We start from the raw sequence: 18521 nt of genomic DNA, 5'->3' as shown, positions 1-18521 counted from the left end.
CTCTTGCCTGGTGACTCGATCCTCCGTATCCTTCTCCCTATATACCCTGGGTCCCTCTGCACCTCAATCTCACCTCTCTGACTTTGTCTCCAAACCGTCCCACCTGAGCTGTCCCTGTGATATGTTCAATCCTAATCTTGTCCATTCTCGTCATTCCCAAAGAGAATCTTAACATCTTCAGCTCTGCCACCTCCAGCTCTGCCTCCTGTCTTTTTGTTAGTGCCACTGTCTCTAAACCATACAACATAGCTGGTCTCACTACTGTTTTGTAAACTTTCTTCTTCACTCTTGCTGATATTCTTCGGTCACAAATCCCTCCTGCCACCTTTCTCCACCCACTCCACCCTGCCTGCACTCTCTTCTTCACCTCTCTACCACACTCTCCATTACTTTGAACAGTTGACCCCAAATATTTAAACTCATCTACTTTCACCACTTCTACTCCTTGTAACTGCACTATTCCACTGGGCTCCCTCTCATTCACACACATGTACTCAGTCTTGCTTCTACTGACTTTCATTCCCCTTCTCTCCAAAGCATATCTCCACTTCTCCAGACTAGACTCAACTTGCTCTCTACTCTCACTACAGATCACAATGTCATCTGCAAACATCACAATCCATGGAGACTCCTGTCTGATCTCATCTGTCAACCTGTCCATCACCACTGCAAACAAGAAAGGACTCAGAGTTGCTAGGTGAGAATAGGAGTGTAAATGAATAATAATAGTAGTTTCACTGTCTGGCTCAGCTCTTCTTCACCACAACGGTCCAATAAACAACATCCACAAAACAACAGACACCGTTTGTCAATCTCACGCTGAGATGCTTGAATTCCTCCACTTGGGGGAGTACCTCTCCCTGATCCAGAGGGGGCAATCCAACGTTTTCCGACAAAGGACCATGAGCTCAGATTTGGAGGTGCTGATCCTCATCCTAGTTGCTAAACACTTACCTTTCCTTGCCACCTTATCATGGTGGAGGGGTTTGTGTACTTCAGTGATCCTGGGAGGTGTGTTGTTTGGATTATTAGGTCCTGGTAGGGTCACCCTTTGCAGATCAGTCCCAGGTGAGGAGAAGGACAAAGGGTGAGTCACAAAGACACTTTATGAGATACAGTGGTCCCTCGCTATAACGCGGTTCACCTTTCACAGCCTCGCAGTTTCGTGGATTTTTTTAGTCCAATTTTGCATGCTTTTTTTTTTTTTTTTTTACAGCGCATTGTGTTCTGCATCCTCATCAAGCAGGCTGGTCGCGGCACCGTTCTGCGTGTCTGTTTATAAGAATCTTCTCGCCCAAAGAAAAAAGAGCACCAACAACTACCCATAACTGTGTTCTTCACTCAGAAAAAGACACCTGCACCGAGGTGTCACTTAGTGGAAAAAGGCGCTACAGCGGAGCGGCGCCACAACGAAGAGGCGTGATCAGAGGAACTGTGAAATACTGGTCAGTCACTATTAATAATTTCTTATGTGTCCAACCTCGTAGGTTGATCATTAAACTTAAATTTGTTCGTTCTAAAAGCCATCATAATTTTTTTTATAGGAAAACATTCTATTTTTATTTCTCAAACAAATGTTTGGGCCTGAAAACAGGTTGGTCTTATTTTTCTACTACAACCCCTGGCAATAATTATGGAATCACCGGCCTCGGAGGATGTTCATTCAGTTGTTTAATTTTGTAGAAAAAAAGCAGATCACAGACATGACACAAAACTAAAGTCATTTCAAATGGCAACTTTCTGGCTTTAAGAAACACTATAAGAAATCAGGAAAAATTATTGTGGCAGTCAGTAACGGTTACTTTTTTAGACCAAGCAGAGGGAAAAAATATGGACTCACGCAATTCTGAGGAAAAAATTATGGAATCACCCTGTAAATGTCATCCCCAAAACTAACACCTGCATCAAATCAGATCTGCTCGTTAGTCTGCATCTAAAAAGGAGTGATCACACCTTGGAGAGCTGTTGCACCAAGTGGACTGACATGAATCATGGCTCCAGCACGAGAGATGTCAATCGAAACAAAGGAGAAGATTATCAAACTCTTTAAAGAGGGTAAATCATCACGCAATGTTGCAGAATTTGTTGGTTGTTCACAGTCAGCTGTGTCTAAACTCTGGACCAAATACAAACAACATGGGAAGGTTGTTAAAGGCAAACATACTGGTAGACCAAGGAAGATATCAAAGCGTCAAGACAGAAAACTTAAAGCAATATGTCTCAAAAATCAAAAATGTACAACAAAACAAATGAGGAAGGAATGGGAGGAAACTGGAGTCAATGTCTGTGACCGAACTGTAAGAAACCGCCTAAAGGAAATGGGATTTATATAGAGAAAAGCTAAACGAAAGCCATCATTAACACCTAAACAGAAAAAAACAAGGTTACAATGGGCTAAGGAAAAGCAATCGTGGACTGTGGATGACTGGATGAAAGTCATATTCAGTGATGAATCTTGAATCTGCATTGGGCAAGGTGATGATGCTGGAACTTTTGTTTGGTGCCGTTCCAATGACATTTATAAAGATGACTGCCTGAAGAGAACATGTAAATTTCCACAGTCATTGATGATATGGGGCTGCATGTCAGGTAAAGGCACTGGGGAGATGGCTGTCATTACATCATCAATAAATGCACAAGTTTACTTTGATATTTTGGACACTTTTCTTATCCCATCAATTGAAAGGATGTTTGGGGATGATGAAATCATTTTTCAAGATGATAATGCATCTTGCCATAGAGCAAAAACTGTGAAAACATTCCTTGCAAAAAGACACATAGGGTCAATGTCATGGCCTGCAAATAGTCCAGATCTTAATCCAATTGAAAATCTTTGGTGGAAGTTGAAGAAAATGGTCCATGACAAGGCTCCAACCTGCAAAGCTGATCTGGCAACAGCAATCAGAGAAAGTTGGAGCCAGATTGATGAAGAGTACTGTTTGTCACTCATTAAGTCCATGCCTCAGAGACTGCAAGCTGTTATAAAAGCCAGAGGTGGTGCAACAAAATACTAGTGATGTGTTGGATTGTTCTTTTGTTTTTCATGATTCCATAATTTTTTCCTCAGAATTGAGTGATTCCATATTTTTTTCCTCTGCTTGGTCTAAAAAAGTAACCGTTACTGACTGCCACAATTTTTTTTCCTGATTTCTTATAGTGTTTCTTAAAGCCAGAAAGTTGCCATTTGAAATGACTTTAGTTTTGTGTCATGCCTGTGATCTGCTTTTTTTCTACAAAATTAAACAACTGAATGAACATCCTCCGAGGCCGGTGATTCCATAATTTTTGCCAGGGGTTGTAAGGTTTGAACTTTGAGAGTGTTTACACAGGAGAAGAAAGTGAGAAAATGTTAATGCCTGTTTGTGAAAAGTGTATAAAGTGTGTAGTGAGGGGTTTTACAGCCTTAAAACATCTATAATAATTGCAAAAAATAATGCTGACTACTTCGCAGATTTTGCCTATTGCGGGTTATTTTTAGAACATAACTCCCGCGATAAATGAGGGACCACTGTACACATGAAACGTAAGAGTCACCTCACCCAGATTAGGGAACCCATGTCCTGCTCCTTGAGCCAGGCCTTTGGGGCTCAAATTAATCAAATATGAAAAGATTGTTTTGTGAGCAGTGTTGCCACAGTTACTTTGAAAAAGTAATCCAATTACTGATTACGTCTTAAAAAAAAATAACTCAGTTACTTTACTGATTACTCAGTTTTAAAGTAACTAAGTTAGATTACTAGTTACTTTATGAGTAACCTTCAGCAGCTGCCGACAACACTCCTCTGCCACCTCAACATGAAAATAACCTGTTTTTTGAAAAATACTCACTTTATAGTCATCCTTTCTTGACTTCAATGAACATAAATACTTTTTGTAAAAAATTAACTGCTGACAGCATTGTAACGGTAAAACCTACAATTTATAACCTGCATTGTTTATAAATATTGTTTGTTTCAAATATTTTTATTAGAGGCATGAACAGTATTAAAACATGCATTTTGACAGTTTTTTTTTATATTACACAGAGCGCAATGTAAAGTGCATAAATAGAAAATAAACAAATGCGCTTCAAGTATTAACGAGGCTTGCTAAGTAAACAAATATAAACATCACTCACACTTCCATTGCCGGTGTTGAAATTATTAGAATTATTATTATCGTAAGTAGTATTAGTAGTATGAAAAAATGTCTTCAAAAGCAGACCTTTAATCTAGGGGTGTTGGGGGGGGCATCTTCCCCCTACGCCCCATTTCTGCCTGGATTCACCCCTGGTTTGTTGTCTGAGAAAGAAGCATAGATAAAGTATATTTATGCAGGAAACACGACCATATTGACAGGTAAGAAAGTTTTATCAGTGTTTTTTACATCATGTCATCCTCAGTATAGGTGCATTTGGGTGGGACAATAAAAAGCATTAGTAATTTGTTGTTAAGCATCGCGGGTCTTCAGCTGTTTGTAGCGAGGACAGTCTAAGAGCGGCACAGAGGTTGAACAAAATTTTAACAAAGCGTAAAAATGACTTTGTAAAGCTCGGTGCAGGTGTGCTGCCATTACCGCTCTTTGACAGATGACAACTGTTTTTTCAACTTGAAGCTGCAGCACAACCCGCAAATGAAATGCTCGCAGCTCACTGAAAGTGGGCAAAGTGGGCAGTTCAACCAAATGCCGACCTCCCCCTGCCAACTGGCCAGTGACACAGGTTTCAATACTGTGATCGAGCAGCAATACAAAAATAATAATAACGCACAGTGACTTGGAGAAGTATCTTTAATCTGATTACTGATTTTGAAAGATTAACACGTTACATGTTTTATCATTACTGAAAAAAATGGTCAGATTCAAGCAAATTGCTTGATCACTGTTTGTGAGGTGGTTGTTCTTAAATTCTTTGTTCTCAAACACTAGTAAATGTTCCTCTTGGATTTACTGCTGACACTATAATGAATAGATGTGTGTGTGTGTGTGTGTGTGTGTGTGTGTGTGTGTGTGTGTGTGTGTGTGTGTGTGGGTGTGGGTGTGGGTGTGGGTGTGGGTGTGTTCTCCTTTCTCACTCTCCTGAACTTGCAGTGTCCATTCATTGACGACTACATATTGGCTTTGCACAATAAGATAAGGACCAAACCTGTGGAATTCCCAGACTCGTAAGTCCATCCTTCCATTCTTCCCTCTGTTTCAGGTAATCACTTAAACTCTGCTGCTCTCAGTTAACCAGATTGTGCACTCAGGCACACCAAACCAAATCTACCACCTGATGGAGGAGCAGGTTTAAATCTGGATCAAAGCTTTGCTTTGTGATGTCATACAGTCAGGCTGATTCTTGTTCCAGAAAACTTGTCTGCCTTAAAAATTTTATCAGTTCTTCTCATCTTATTAACACCACGCAGCAAAAAGAGCAGTGTTAAATGAACCCTGACAGTTTCATACTTTTCAGTGTTAAACTAACACTATCTAAAGAGTTAAACATTCAACACTCTGTCAGAGTTCAAATGTTACACTCCCAACAGTGTAGTTTTCAACGCAATAAAGAGTAATTTAACATGGTAATTGCGTGAGCATTGACTATGAAAGCATCACAAACAAAGATTGTGGAATTGAAGTCACAACCTTCTGGTTATAAGGTACCAGCGCTGTCACTGCACCACCATTAAAAACACCAGGGAACTAAAAAATAAGACTTGTAGAGACTTGACTCAACACTGATATGAGAAATAACTCCAACATGCTGCAAGGATTAACTCTGGGTGTTAAAATAACACTTCAAGTGTTACAATCAATTCTGAAACTCTTGGCTTTGAAATTGTAATGCCAGTTTTTGGAGTGTATCTCGAAATATCTTCTTCGTATTTTTTTCTTCTTGAGCATGATGTCGCATGACCTCTGACCTTTGACGGTTGGTGATGACAAAAATGGACACCTCTGTCCCTCAGTCATCTGGAAAAGCAGACTCATCTGCCTCAGCTGGCGGTCTTCACATAAAAGCTTGAAGAAATAAACTTCTTTGCAGAGTGGAAACAGCAGGCAGGTGACAAGATGAAGTGCGACGGAGGCGGCAAGACATGAGGCTGTAAAATGAAGAAGTAACAACACAGTAAATGTGACGGCACTGTGAGGGGATGTGTTTGGACAGGGTGTCATGTAGTTAAGAATCTTCGCTCAGTCGTCTGAAAAGCCTCTGTCTCTGTCACAAACCCGTTCATTAAAAGCCACCGTCCTGGACACCTGATGGTGTCGTCTGTCCACGACGCCAATCACCAACCGTCAGCTGCAGCGAGCGGAGCACCAGTGAAGGAACAGATTCAAACCCAGCGGTCATTAAGAACACATTACTTTCACTGCAGCTGCTGAGAGATTTTGCACATTCTAAGATGTAGCAGAACTTTGAGTTTTCAGCACATTTTGAAGGAATCTCCATCTGTGTTCCAACAGCAATACAATGGAATCTAGAGAAGTACTTTGTGATCACTTTGTGTACTTTTTTGTAATGATCTTGTGTTTTCTGCAGACCAGCAATCAGTGAGGTGCTGCGAACTCTGATCTTGCGGATGTTGGACAAGAATCCAGACACGAGGATCACAATTCCTGAGATTAAGGTAGATGACAAAACAAATGTGAACTGACTTTTCCCGCCTGTACGTGAGGACATCAGTGTATTTTGTGAGATGCGCAGTGTCTAAACCTGTGGAGAACTGGGATCAAACTGAGTTTGACTTGGGGGGACTTGGAGGTTCCAGAGTGACAATGGAGTGATGACATTCCCGACTCCAAGCTGTGTTGCTGTGACACGATCTTATCATGCGTCACTGAGTCATTTTCTCACTCAACATTGTGTTTGTGAAATAAGAGATAATTAGTCTGTCAGGCACGTGTCCATGCACACAAACGCTCAGTGGCATCAAAACATCTCTTTCCTGACCAGCTCAGCCAAACCTACACACACACATATATATATATATATATATCGATAGATAGATAGATAGATATAAGTAAGAAGAAGAATTTTAAATTCTATTCTAGAATTAACAGGAAGCCAATAAAGAGAGGCCAATATGGGTGAGATATGCTCTCTCCTTCTAGTCCCCATTAGTACTCTAGCTGCTGATGTTACAACCTTATTCCAAAATGGATGAAATTGTCTTTTTTTCCCCTCAAAATTCTATACACAGTACCCCATAATGGCAATGTGAGAAAGCTTTTTTGAGATTTTTGCAAAATTATTAAAAATAAAAACTTTAAGAAATCCCATGTACATAAGTATTCACAGCCTTTGCCATGAAGCTCAAAATTGAGCTCAGGTGCATCCTGTTTCCATTGATCATCCTTGAGATGTTTCTACAGCTTATTTGGAATCCACCTGAGGTAAAATCAGTTGATTGGACATGATTTGGAAAAGCACACACCTGTCTACATATAAGGTCCCACAGTAGACAGTGCATGTCAGAGCACAAACCAAGCATGAAGTCAAAGGAATTGTCTGTTGACCTCTTAGACAGGATTGTCTTGAGGCACAAATCTGGGAAAGGGTACAGAAATATTTCTGCTGCTTTGAAGGTCCCAATGAGCACAGTAGCCTTCATCATCCGTAAATGGAAGAAGTTCAGATCCACCAGGATTCTTCCTAGAGCTGGCTGCCCGACTGAACTGAGTGATCGGGGGAGAAGGGCCTTAGTCAGGGAGATGACCAAGAACCCCATGATCACTCTGTCAGCGCTCCAGCATTCCTCTGTGGAGAGAGGAGAACCTTCCAGAAGGACAACCATCTCTGCAGCAATCCACCAATCAGGCCTGTATGGTAGAGTGTCCAGACAGAAGCCACTCCTTAGTAAAAGGCACATGGCAGCCTGCCTAGAGTTTCCCAAAGGGCACCTGAAGGACTCTCAGACCATGAGAATCAAAATTCTCTGGCCTGATGAGACAAAGATTGAACTCTCTGGTATGAATTCCAGGTGTTGTGTTTGGAGAAAATCAGGCACCATCCCTACAGTGAAGCATGGTGGTGGGGAAGTCATGCTGTGCGGATGTTTGTCAGCAGCAGGAACTGGGAGACTAGTCAGGATTGAGGGAAAGATGAATGCAGCAATGTTCAAAGACATCCTGGATGAAAACCTGCTCCAGAGCGCTCTTGACCTCAGACTGAGCGAAGGTTCATCTTTCAGCAGGACAGTGACCCTAGGAACACAGCCAAGATATCAAAGGAGTTGCTTCAGGACAACTCTGTGAATGTCCTTGAGTGGTCCAGCCAGAGCCCAGAACTGAATCCGATTGAACATCTCTGGAGAGATCTGAAAATGGCTGTGCACCAACGCTCCCCATCCAACCTGATGGAGCTTCAAAGGTGCTGCAATTTGGAATGGACAAAACTGCCCAAAGATAGGTGCACCAAGCCTGTGACATCATATTCAAGAAGACTTGTGGCTGTAATTGCTGCCAAAGGTGCATCAACAAAATATTGAGCAAAGGGTGTGAATACTTATGTACATGTGATTTTAGCATTTTTGATGAATAATATTATACCTGTATGATTTTAAATTTGTATAGTCTTAATTTTTTATTTACTTATTTATTTTGGTTGGTTTGTTGTCATTGATGCTTGTTAAAGCCAATGGCATTAAAAATTACGCAAATTGACAACCTAAATTATGAGCATTTTGTGCTGAATTTATACTTGTTAAGGGCCGGCTCTCTGGCCGACCGCCTCGGTTCTCTGTTCAGCCGCCTCGGTTCTCTGGCTGGCTGCGTTAGCCCTCTGGCCAACTGCCTTGGCTCGCTGGCCTGCTGTCGGCTGTTTTGGCTCTCTGGCCAGCTGCCTCGATTCTCTGGCTGGCTGCCTCATCCCTCTGGCTGGCTGCCTCATCCCTCTAGCCGGCTGCCATGGCTCTCTGGCCAGCTGCCGGCTGCCTCGGCTCTCTGGCTGGCTGCCTCGGCCCTCTGTTCGGCTGCCTCGCTCCTCTGGCTGGCTGCCTTGGCTCTCTGGCCAGCTGCCAGCTGCCTCGGCTCTCTTGCTGGCTGCCTCGGCCCTCTGTCCGGCTGCCTTGCCCCTCTGGCTGGCTGCCTTGGTTCTCTGGCTGGCTGCGTTAGCCCTCTGGCCAACTGCCTTGGCTCGCTGGCCAGCTGTTTGCTGTTTTGGCTCTCTGGCCAGCTGCCTCGATTCTCTGGCTGGCTGCCTCGGCTCTCTGGCTGGCTGCCTCATCCCTCTGGCCGGCTGCCTTGTCTCTCTGGCCAGCTGCCGGCTGCCTCGGCTCTCTGGCTGGCTGCCTCATCCCTCTAGCCGGCTGCCTTATCTCTCTGGCCAGCTGCCGGCTGCCTCGGCTCTCTGGCTGGCTGCCTCGCCCCTCTGGATGGCTGCCGCGGCTCTCTGGCTGGCTGCCGCGGCTCTCTGGCTGGCTGCCTCAATTCTCTGGCTGGCTGCCTTGGCCCTCTGGCTGGCTGCCTCAGCCCTCTGGCCGCCTGCCTTGGCTCTCTGGCCAGCTGCCGGCTGTTTCGGCTCTACGTCCGGCTGCCTCGGCTCTCTGGCCAGCTGCCTTGGCTCTCTGGCCAGCTGCCGGCTGTTTCGGCTCTACGTCCGGCTGCCTCGGCTCTCTGGCCAGCTGCCTCGGTTCTCTGGCCGGCTGCCTAGACTCTCTGGCCAGCTGCCTCGGTTCTCTGGCCAGCTGCCTAGACTTTCTGGCCGGCTGCCTCGGTTCTCTGTCCGGCTGCCTCGGTTCTCTGGCCGGCTGTCTAGACTCTCTGGCCGGCTGCCTCGGTTCTCTGGCCGGCTGCCTAGACTCTCTGGCCGGCTGCCTCGGTTCTCTGGCCGGCTGCCTAGACTCTCTGGCCGGCTGCCTCGGTTCTCTGGCCGACTGCCTCGGTTCTCTGGCCGGCTGCCTCGGTTCTCTGGCCGGCTGCCTAGACTCTCTGGCCGGCTGCCTCGGTTCTCTGGCCGGCTGCCTAGACTCTCTGGCCGGCTGCCTCGGTTCTCTGGCCGACTGCCTCGGTTCTCTGGCCGGCTGCCTCGGTTCTCTGGCCGACTGCCTCGGTTCTCTGGCCGGCTGCCTCGGTTCTCTGGCCGGCTGCCTCGGTTCTCTGGCCGGCTGCCTCGGTTCTCTGGCCGGCTGCCTCGGTTCTCTGGCCGGCTGCCTCGGTTCTCTGGCCGGCTGCCTCAGCCCTCTGGCCCGCTGCCGGCTGTTTTGGCTCTCTGGCCGGCGGCCTTGGCTCTGCTCTGTCAAACAGTGGTTGAAAAAGCTCCTCCCAGCAGGGTGATGTCCGTCACTCATTGTTCTGCTTTTTTTTTGGCAATCTTGTGGTTATGACTTGCAGAGTGAGTGTGTCGCTTTTTATTTAGTTCATTTGAGAACACAGGAGTTTTCATAAACATGGCGATTTTCAGATTTGTTCAACCTCCAGAAAACAAACACAGTGCCGTAGGAAACTCCGCCGCCTCTGGGCTTTCTGTGCATGCAGACACTCTTGGGGGAAAAAAAACGCTTGGAGGTACAAACTGACCACGAGCCGTGTGCGCGGTGTGAAAGGCTCTTTAGCCAGATTGTTAAAGGCTGGGACAGCTCAAACCATTTCAGTTCCCTCAGCAACATTAGGGTTTGCAGAGTCAATGAACAAGTGATATTTAATCAAATCTAAACAGTGAACATGCATAAAGCCACATGCACGAAAAACATAAAGAACCTTTTTTTCAGAGCTACCAGAAGTTTCACTTCATCACTGATGCAGCATGTCAAACATCAGAAAAACTAAACGCCTCGCAGGTTATGAACCAGCAGCTCTGCATACTCTAACAGGTGCAGATGCCGAGTCCTGTACAAAGTGGACTGGTGAGAGAGCACACATAAAAAAGCACTAGCAGGTTGTCCCTGGTTAAAGGGATCATTTATCTACTTTTCCAACAAGCAAATATGACTTTGCATTTAAATAAACAAAACAAGCACAACCTTAATTGATTTTAAATGATTCATCTTTGATCTAAACACAAAAGAGTTGGTGCTTGACACTCCTGCTCTGGCCTCAGTAAGAGCCTTCCTCCAAGGGATCACATGGGTGCGGTTCCCAAAGCAAGCCAGAATCCGGATGTGGACTTAAGCAAGCTGTTCTAGCAGGAGGATTTTTACTTAGTCAAAGAATTGTGGGAGTTTGGGATGTTTGTCAAGCAACTTCCATTATGTGGAACTACAAAAGACAGACTGAATTGAAATGTGCACACAGCACCCCTTTAAGAACACAGTTTTTTTTATCTGCATGCTGATGGTGCTCAGTTTGGTTGGATTTTGAAGTGTGTAAATTTCGGCAGCTTTTGTTTGCTGTTGTGTGGGCCGCTGAAGAGGAGGTACTGCTGGCCCACCACCAACAGAGGGCGCCCTGCCTGGAGTGCGGGCTCCAGGCACCAGAGGGCGCTGCCGCATCATGGGAGTAGCCTGGGTGACAGCTGTCACCCATCACCAGACACAGCTGTTCTACTCAGCACCGAGGTGACGGCGTCTCCACCTCAGTGCCGAGATATCGCCTTGAGATAGAGGTAAACTACTCTGCAGCATATTCTGTATATTTGATAATACGTGTTAAACCTTTCAGGACAGCTGACTACCGAAAGCCAATTGCTTGGATAAGTACTCACCTTCCTGTTTTAACGTGACGAGAGGTGGAGGCGGCTTCTTCCCTCTCCGTGTTACTGGGTGCAGCCGCATCCACACCTGTGTGTTTGTTGCTCTCTCTTGCCAGCAGTACCGGATCCGACGAGCGGAGGCAGTGGCCACCTGGGACTTCGGGACTTGGCGGTTCCAGTATTTCCAGGGTTCGGTGGCAGAGGAGATCTGGGTGGTTCCGGTTCGACTCGGACGGACGTCTCCTACCTTCGAGCCTGCCCACACGACACCAGCAGAATTCGGCTTAATCCCAAATTGTTGATTGTTGTATTGGTTGTGCTCGTTTCACAACAGTAAAACTTATTTACCTTCGCCATTGTCCGTTCATTTGCGCCCCCTGTTGTGGGTCCGTGTTCCTACACTTTCACAACAGTTTGCTGTTGAATCAACTTTGACACCAATGTTGGTTTTGAAAGATCATTAGATTCTCACCTTTTTTTTCCTTCTTATTTTATTGATTTATTTTAGATGGACCAGTGGGTGACCCGAGGAGGCACCAACCCCTTACCTCTGGAGGAGGAGCACTGCTCTGTGGTGGAGGTGACTGAGGAGGACATCCAGAACTCAGTCAAGTTTGTTCCCAGCCTGTCTGCGGTGGTACGAAATAGTCTGATTTTGTCTAACTGAAATATTTACTTCACAATACAGATGGGCACGCACCCACTCATCTTGTAGTTATGATTTTAAATAAGCACTATTTGTATGGAATATTGCTTAATTTTTTAGGATTATGAAAGTGAATTTCAACATGAAAACATTACCAACACAGCAGAACCTCATGCAGACCAGTTAAGGTTTTATATTCACACATTTACTATAAAAAACAATAACTGATACATATGAAGGCACCTAAGTAAAGTTTTCCTTTATTTATGCTCACAGTAGAGATCCTCATTTTGTTCCAACCTGGTGTCTTACCTCACAAAAACAGTCTTCTTTGGGTATGTTCATTAACCCTCTGGGGTCCGAGGCCATTTTTGGACAGTTCACTCGTCTGGCATAAATGTTTTATTATTGCTGTTAAAAGCTCACCCTGCATCCCACAATTAAGTAGTATGTCTCTTTTTCAGGACAACCTGTCCTTTCAGAATATGTATGCTATAGTGGTGTTTTAAAAGTGTAATAAAGGTTTACAATCAGAAATAAGAAAAGAAAAAAAGTGGAAAATAATCTTCACACACATTTATTCAAAACACACAGCAAACTATAATAAACAACTATTTTGACTATTTCAATTTATTTCCATTTATATAGCACCAAATCACAACAGAGAGGGCCCTCCACCAAAGCCCAAGCACAAAAATAACAACAGAGAGAAAATATACAACACAAGACTACCCCACAGACCAAATCATGACACTTTTCACCTTACGCTACATCTTTCAACATCTCCCCGACTGCTCCAGTTCTTTTTCACCAACCTCTTTCTGATAAGATTTGACTCCAGCCACTCTTCCATCTTCACAAGGAAGACAAAACCACCAGAACGAGGGTGGTTAAAGCAACTAGTGCAATGTGAAATTGAAAGTAAAAACTGTAAAAAAAAAAAAAAAAAAACTGAAAACACACATTTACATTACTTTATTTCTTGTCTTTTAATAACGCACTGAAAATAATGGCATAAAGTGCAAGTTTAAAAAAGTAAATGCATCATTGTGGTTTGTGTTGAAACAAATGGATTCGGGTCATTTAGTCAATTAGTAATATGACCATAGTCATAATCGACTGTATAGTTACACTTTTAGTGCATTTTTTTTTATATGCAGCGCCACATTTATTTGAGTGAGTAAAACTGTCACGTCCCTTCTTGTTTGTTTGTGAATTTTCAGATCTTGGTGAAGGCGATGCTGAGGAAGCGCTCCTTCAGTAACCCGTTTGAGTGCTCGAGCAGGAGAGAGGAGCGCTCCATGTCTGCACCTGGCAGCCTCCTCATGTGAGCATGCAGTTGATCCACTGACACGTTTTAAAGTCTCACCCAAGAAGAAAAGGAGCTAAATTAAAGCCTCACACACAGCCGGCCTTTGATTGAGATTCTGGCGCTGCTTCACACCTGTGTTGTCTGTCTGTGATATCAGGTTAACCGGCAGCAGCAGCTGCTGCTTTGTGTTGCCATAGCACCATAATTCATTCTTTCATTCTTTGCAGTGGAGCTTTACAGCTTTTATAAAGTGTTCTTTGTGCGGTGCCTTCAGCCTTCAAGGGTTAAGGATTCACACAGACTGTGTGAAACAGATCTGCCAAAAAGCCTCAAACTGTCCTTGGATATTCTGAAAGCTTCACCGGGGAAATTGGCCATTTGATCCTGTTATGTAATTTAAAAATTTGCAGCCAGTGACACTTTTTTTCCTTCTTTAGTGTTACACTGGACGTCCCCGGGAGGGGAACATGTGTTATCATCCCAGCGGGCTTTGTGATGGCGTCCAGCTGCAGTGCTGGATGTGACGCACACTCACAATCCGGGTTTTAGTAAACAGTTTGTTGTGGACGTGGGCCTAAGTTTCCCCTCCGACACTCCACACCAGGCTTTCCTAGTGTCAGAGGGCTCACAGCGAGTTTGAAACAATACTGCCCCCTGCTGGGTATAACACAAATATGTGATAATTGACCTTCACACCATCATAATAAGGTTCGAGTTTCACGTGCATTCTGCAAGTTCTGTTCTGGTGAATAAAGAGCAACTTGGAAGTTTGAATGTTTTAATAAATTTATTGTACATATGAAATTGATGCTGTGCAAATAAATTCAGAGGGCAGAGTAACTGTGGTGCAACGCTCACACCCTTTATGATGTCACCATTTTCCAGCATGTGGTTCAGAACAAGCTCTCTCTCTCTCTCTCTCTCTCTCTCTCTCTCTCTCTCTCTCTCTCTCTCTCTCTCTCTTTCTCTCTTGCTCTCTCTCTCTCTCTCTCTCTTTCTCTCTTGCTCTTTCTCTCTCTCTCTCTCTCTCTGACATTTAAAACGTTTTATTTTCAAAACTGTTACCTTCTTGGCCATAAGTATAAATTCAGTTTTAGGTGTTCATCTGTAGGTAGACTGTTTGCCTTTTTAAGGTCACATTGTGGGGGAAAAATTGTATATCAGAACTACATATTATCTCTTTTTTTTAATCTATTAAACTTTTGGCCAGTTAACTTTTAATTTAATTCATCAAAAATCCTGTATTCCAAATGTAATGGAAGATTAACTGAGTGAAACGACCACTAGAGGGAGCATATTTTCAAGTAGTTGAGGTGTTTTTACATTTGTAATTGAGTGAAAGTGTGTGTGTGTGTGTGTGTGTGGGGGGGGGTGCTATTAAAAATTTAAATTAAACAGCTAAATAATTATTCCCAGGACATTCCTCTGCATTATCATTATTATTATTATTATTATTTTAATCTACATCTGCTCATTTTGTCATTACAAATTGTCATTATTTTCCTATTGGGCAGTGACTTCAACCTGTTACATGTGCTGCAGCGCCAACGTGTGTAGGATGGCACAGAGCGACCTTTGACCTCTTGCAGATGCCTGCTGTCCTCTCACCTGTCATTTGTTTTGTTTTTTTCCCCATCTTCTCTTTCACTTTGCTGCAGGGACTCGTGGCCCGTTCGGCCGTCTTTAAAGCTTCACCCATCACTAAGGTAAAGTTTTGTGCATGTTTTGGCCACGCTGTCTGTCTGACACCTCCCAGCCTCTGTGTCCGCCTTCATCTTTTGCTCCACCTCCTCCTGAGAAATAATGAGGCAGCTTTTTACCCTCCAGCTCTCACCTGTGCCTCCTTTGCCTTTTTCTGGCTGCTGTAATTTAACACGTGTGTCATTAACATTCATTAAGTGGCAAAATTGAAAGAACATAAACCATAAAGTGAAGAAGAGCTGTAGCATCATTTTGGGGTGGGGAGGTCCTCCTGTCCTCCATGTGTCACCATCATAGTGTTTGGAGCATTTTTGGCTTTTCTGAAGTATTTGATTCATTCAGTTGCTCTTGTTTTTATTCTTCCTCCCTTTGAGGGCAAATTCAGTTTCTGAAGAAATTGTTTCATTTAGTTTTGAAGCATTTGTCAGTGAATGAAGACGTTCCTGAAACAGTTCTATTATTTACAGTTGTTTTTTTCTCATTTCAAAATTGTCTGTTTCCTGAAGTAAAAGTTAAATTGAGGATTCTGAACTGTTCGAAACAGTGAAATATTTTCTGAAACAGTTGGTTAATTTCACTCAAGGTTTGCCATCACAGTGTGTGAAACACTTTCAGTTTCCTGAAACAATTGTCATAGTGTTTTGATGTATGGAGTTACTGAAGAAATTGTTTCATTTAATTTTTTCATCATTTTAAAACAGTGAATCAGTCTGTCAAACACTGACTGCTGTGATTGCTTCTTTTTGCATTTTGAGGCATTTAAAACTGAATAATTTCCCCCTCTGTCAAAATGTTAGTGTTTTGAGCATTTTGAAATGGTAAATTATTTTGAGTGTTTCGATCATTTAAAAAATGTGATCACTTTATGAAACAGTTGTTTGATTTGCTATTTCAGTCAAAAGGAATCATTTAGTATTTTGAGGTTGTCGACAAACTCAATCTTTTTCTAAAGGAGTATATAGAATTTGCGGCATATCAGTCATCCATGTTCTGTACCCACTTATTCCAGTTAAGGGTCACAGGGGTGGGGTCAGGGGGTGGAGCCTATCCCAGCAGTCATAGGGCGAGAGGCGGGGCACATCAATCATTTTTGAAACAATTATTTTTATCACCTAATTGGCCCACTTTGCATTTTTGATGCTTTCAAAATAGCAAATGATTTTTCTTTTAGTGTTTCAGCATTTTGAAACAGTGGATCATTGTCTGATGTAATTGTTTCATTTGGCATATCTCACCCATATTGGCCTCTCTTCATTGGCTTCCTGTTAATTCTAGAATAGAATTTAAAATTCTTCTTCTTACTTATAAGGTTTTGAATAATCAGGTCCCATCTTATCTTAGGGACCTCATAGTACCATATCACCCCAATAGAGCGCTTCGCTCTCAGACTGCAGGCTTACTTGTAGTTCCTAGGGTTTGTAAGAGTAGAATGGGAGGCAGAGCCTTCAGCTTTCAGGCTCCTCTCCTGTGGAACCAGCTCCTAATTCAGATCAGGGAGACAGACACCCTCTCTACTTTTAAGATTAGGCTTAAAACTTTCCTTTTTGCTAAAGCTTATAGTTAGGGCTGGATCAGGTGACCCTGAACCATCCCTTAGTTATGCTGCTATAGACGTAGACTGCTGGGGGGTTCCCATGATGCACTGAGTGTTTCTTTCTCTTTTTGCTCTGTATGCACCACTCTGCATTTAATCATTAGTGATCGATCTCTGTTCCCCTCCACAGCATGTCTTTTTCCTGGTTCTCTCCCTCAGCCCCAACCAGTCCCAGCAGAAGACTGCCCCTCCCTGAGCCTGGTTCTGCTGGAGGTTTCTTCCTGTTAAAAGGGAGTTTTTCCTTCCCACTGTTGCCAAGTGCTTGCTCACAGGGGGTCGTTTTGACTGTTGGGGTTTTTACGTAATTATTGTATGGCCTTGCCTTACAATATAAAGCGCCTTGGGGCAACTGTTTGTTGTGATTTGGCGCTATATAAATAAAATTGATTGATTTCAAAACACTGACTCATTTTGGAACCCCTTTATGTTTTGAGCTTCTCCAAACAGTGACTACTTCTCTGATGCAAGCAGTGAATTTGTTTGCATGTAGAACTTTTCAGGAGGGCTTCAAACCCGAAATCCCCCCTCTGGCTCCCTCCGTGGCTCTGACTGTGCTATTGACAAAGACCTGAAGCTTCTGACATTGTCCTCTCTGATGTTTTTTTTTTTTTCTTTCAGAAAGAGCAGCACAGGAGATGGACCCAGAGAAGGGGAGCTAGAAGACCTGCGTGAAGATGAAGCTGCCTCTTGAATTTGAAGGATGCTCATGTCCTCAAAGCTTCGTCTTAAACCGCTTCATCTTTACATCCTGACGTTTGAATCACTGTGCTCTCAATACTGTACCAAAACATCTCGTAAAAACTTTACGCTCCACTTGAGAAACTCGAGGTTTGAAATCTTGGCTGTGTGTGTGTGTGTGTGTGTGTGTGTGTGTGTGTGTGTGTGTGTGTGTGTGTGTGTGTGTGTGTGTGTGTGTGTGTGTGTGTGTGTGTGTGTGTCTTTGGGCTTCTTTGCTTCATGGAGTCGTCTTCACAGCAGCTCCTCCATACTGACGTCAGCCATTGTGTTATTTCCTCTTAACTGCTTCATCGGCCTCCATCTAAGAGCTAATTGGAGAATTGTGATTGGTTTGAATTTGTTGTTCCGATTGCGTGAGGAGAACAGGCTGGAATGATGCCGTGAAGTGGAGGTAAGCTATGTTTACAGGAACCTTTGAACGCTGTGCACACGAGAGGCCCAGTGTGCACAAGAGACACGAGACACAGGAGTATATAAATGTCTTTTAGTTTGTGCTCAGTGATCGCTCGTCCTAACCACCCTTATAGACGCGTTGTTGTCAACGAGCTGCATTTCACCGCCTTCTTCTGGAGTCTGTGTCATCAATCACCTTTATTTCTGTTTCAAGTGGCTTTAAACCAATTCTGTCACTGAAACAGTTGTTTTTTTGTTATGGAACAACGTCTTCTCTGTATCATGTTGTACTGTAGGGTGACCAGATGTCCCACTTTGTGCTCCAAACTGAGACAACGCTGGAAACCATCTCAGTTTGGGGCACAAAGTGGGACATCTGGTCACCCTGTTGTACTGTTTGCTTTGAATATGAAGTAATGTTGATGAAAATCAGTTTTTTAAGCTTGTCTGCGCGGGAATGTGACCTGTCTTTGAAACTACTCAGCCAAACTGGGACATGTTAACTTCACGCCATCGATGAGGGCAATGGTCTAATGGTCTAATTCAG

At 43.7% G+C, this 18521-nt stretch overlaps 1 protein-coding gene across 1 annotated transcript in view; it reads left to right on the top strand.

Annotated features, from left to right (window-relative positions):
• camkk1a (calcium/calmodulin-dependent protein kinase kinase 1, alpha a) overlaps nucleotides 1-17631 on the top strand; it is a 161897-nt gene extending 144266 nt beyond the window's left edge. Inside the window, 5 exon segments of the mRNA XM_034178982.1 lie at nucleotides 5068-5141; nucleotides 6503-6590; nucleotides 12099-12227; nucleotides 13460-13563; nucleotides 17462-17631. Coding sequence (XP_034034873.1) covers nucleotides 5068-5141; nucleotides 6503-6590; nucleotides 12099-12227; nucleotides 13460-13563; nucleotides 17462-17534 — 468 coding nt within the window. The 3' untranslated portion in view covers nucleotides 17535-17631.
• The last annotated feature ends 890 nt before the right edge of the window (nucleotides 17632-18521 follow it).

The sequence above is a fragment of the Thalassophryne amazonica genome, chromosome 9 (assembly GCF_902500255.1).
Source record: "Thalassophryne amazonica chromosome 9, fThaAma1.1, whole genome shotgun sequence".
NCBI lineage: Eukaryota > Metazoa > Chordata > Actinopteri > Batrachoidiformes > Batrachoididae > Thalassophryne > Thalassophryne amazonica.
Note: the sequence above shows the minus strand (reverse complement) of the source record. Positions and strands in the feature narration are given on the sequence as shown.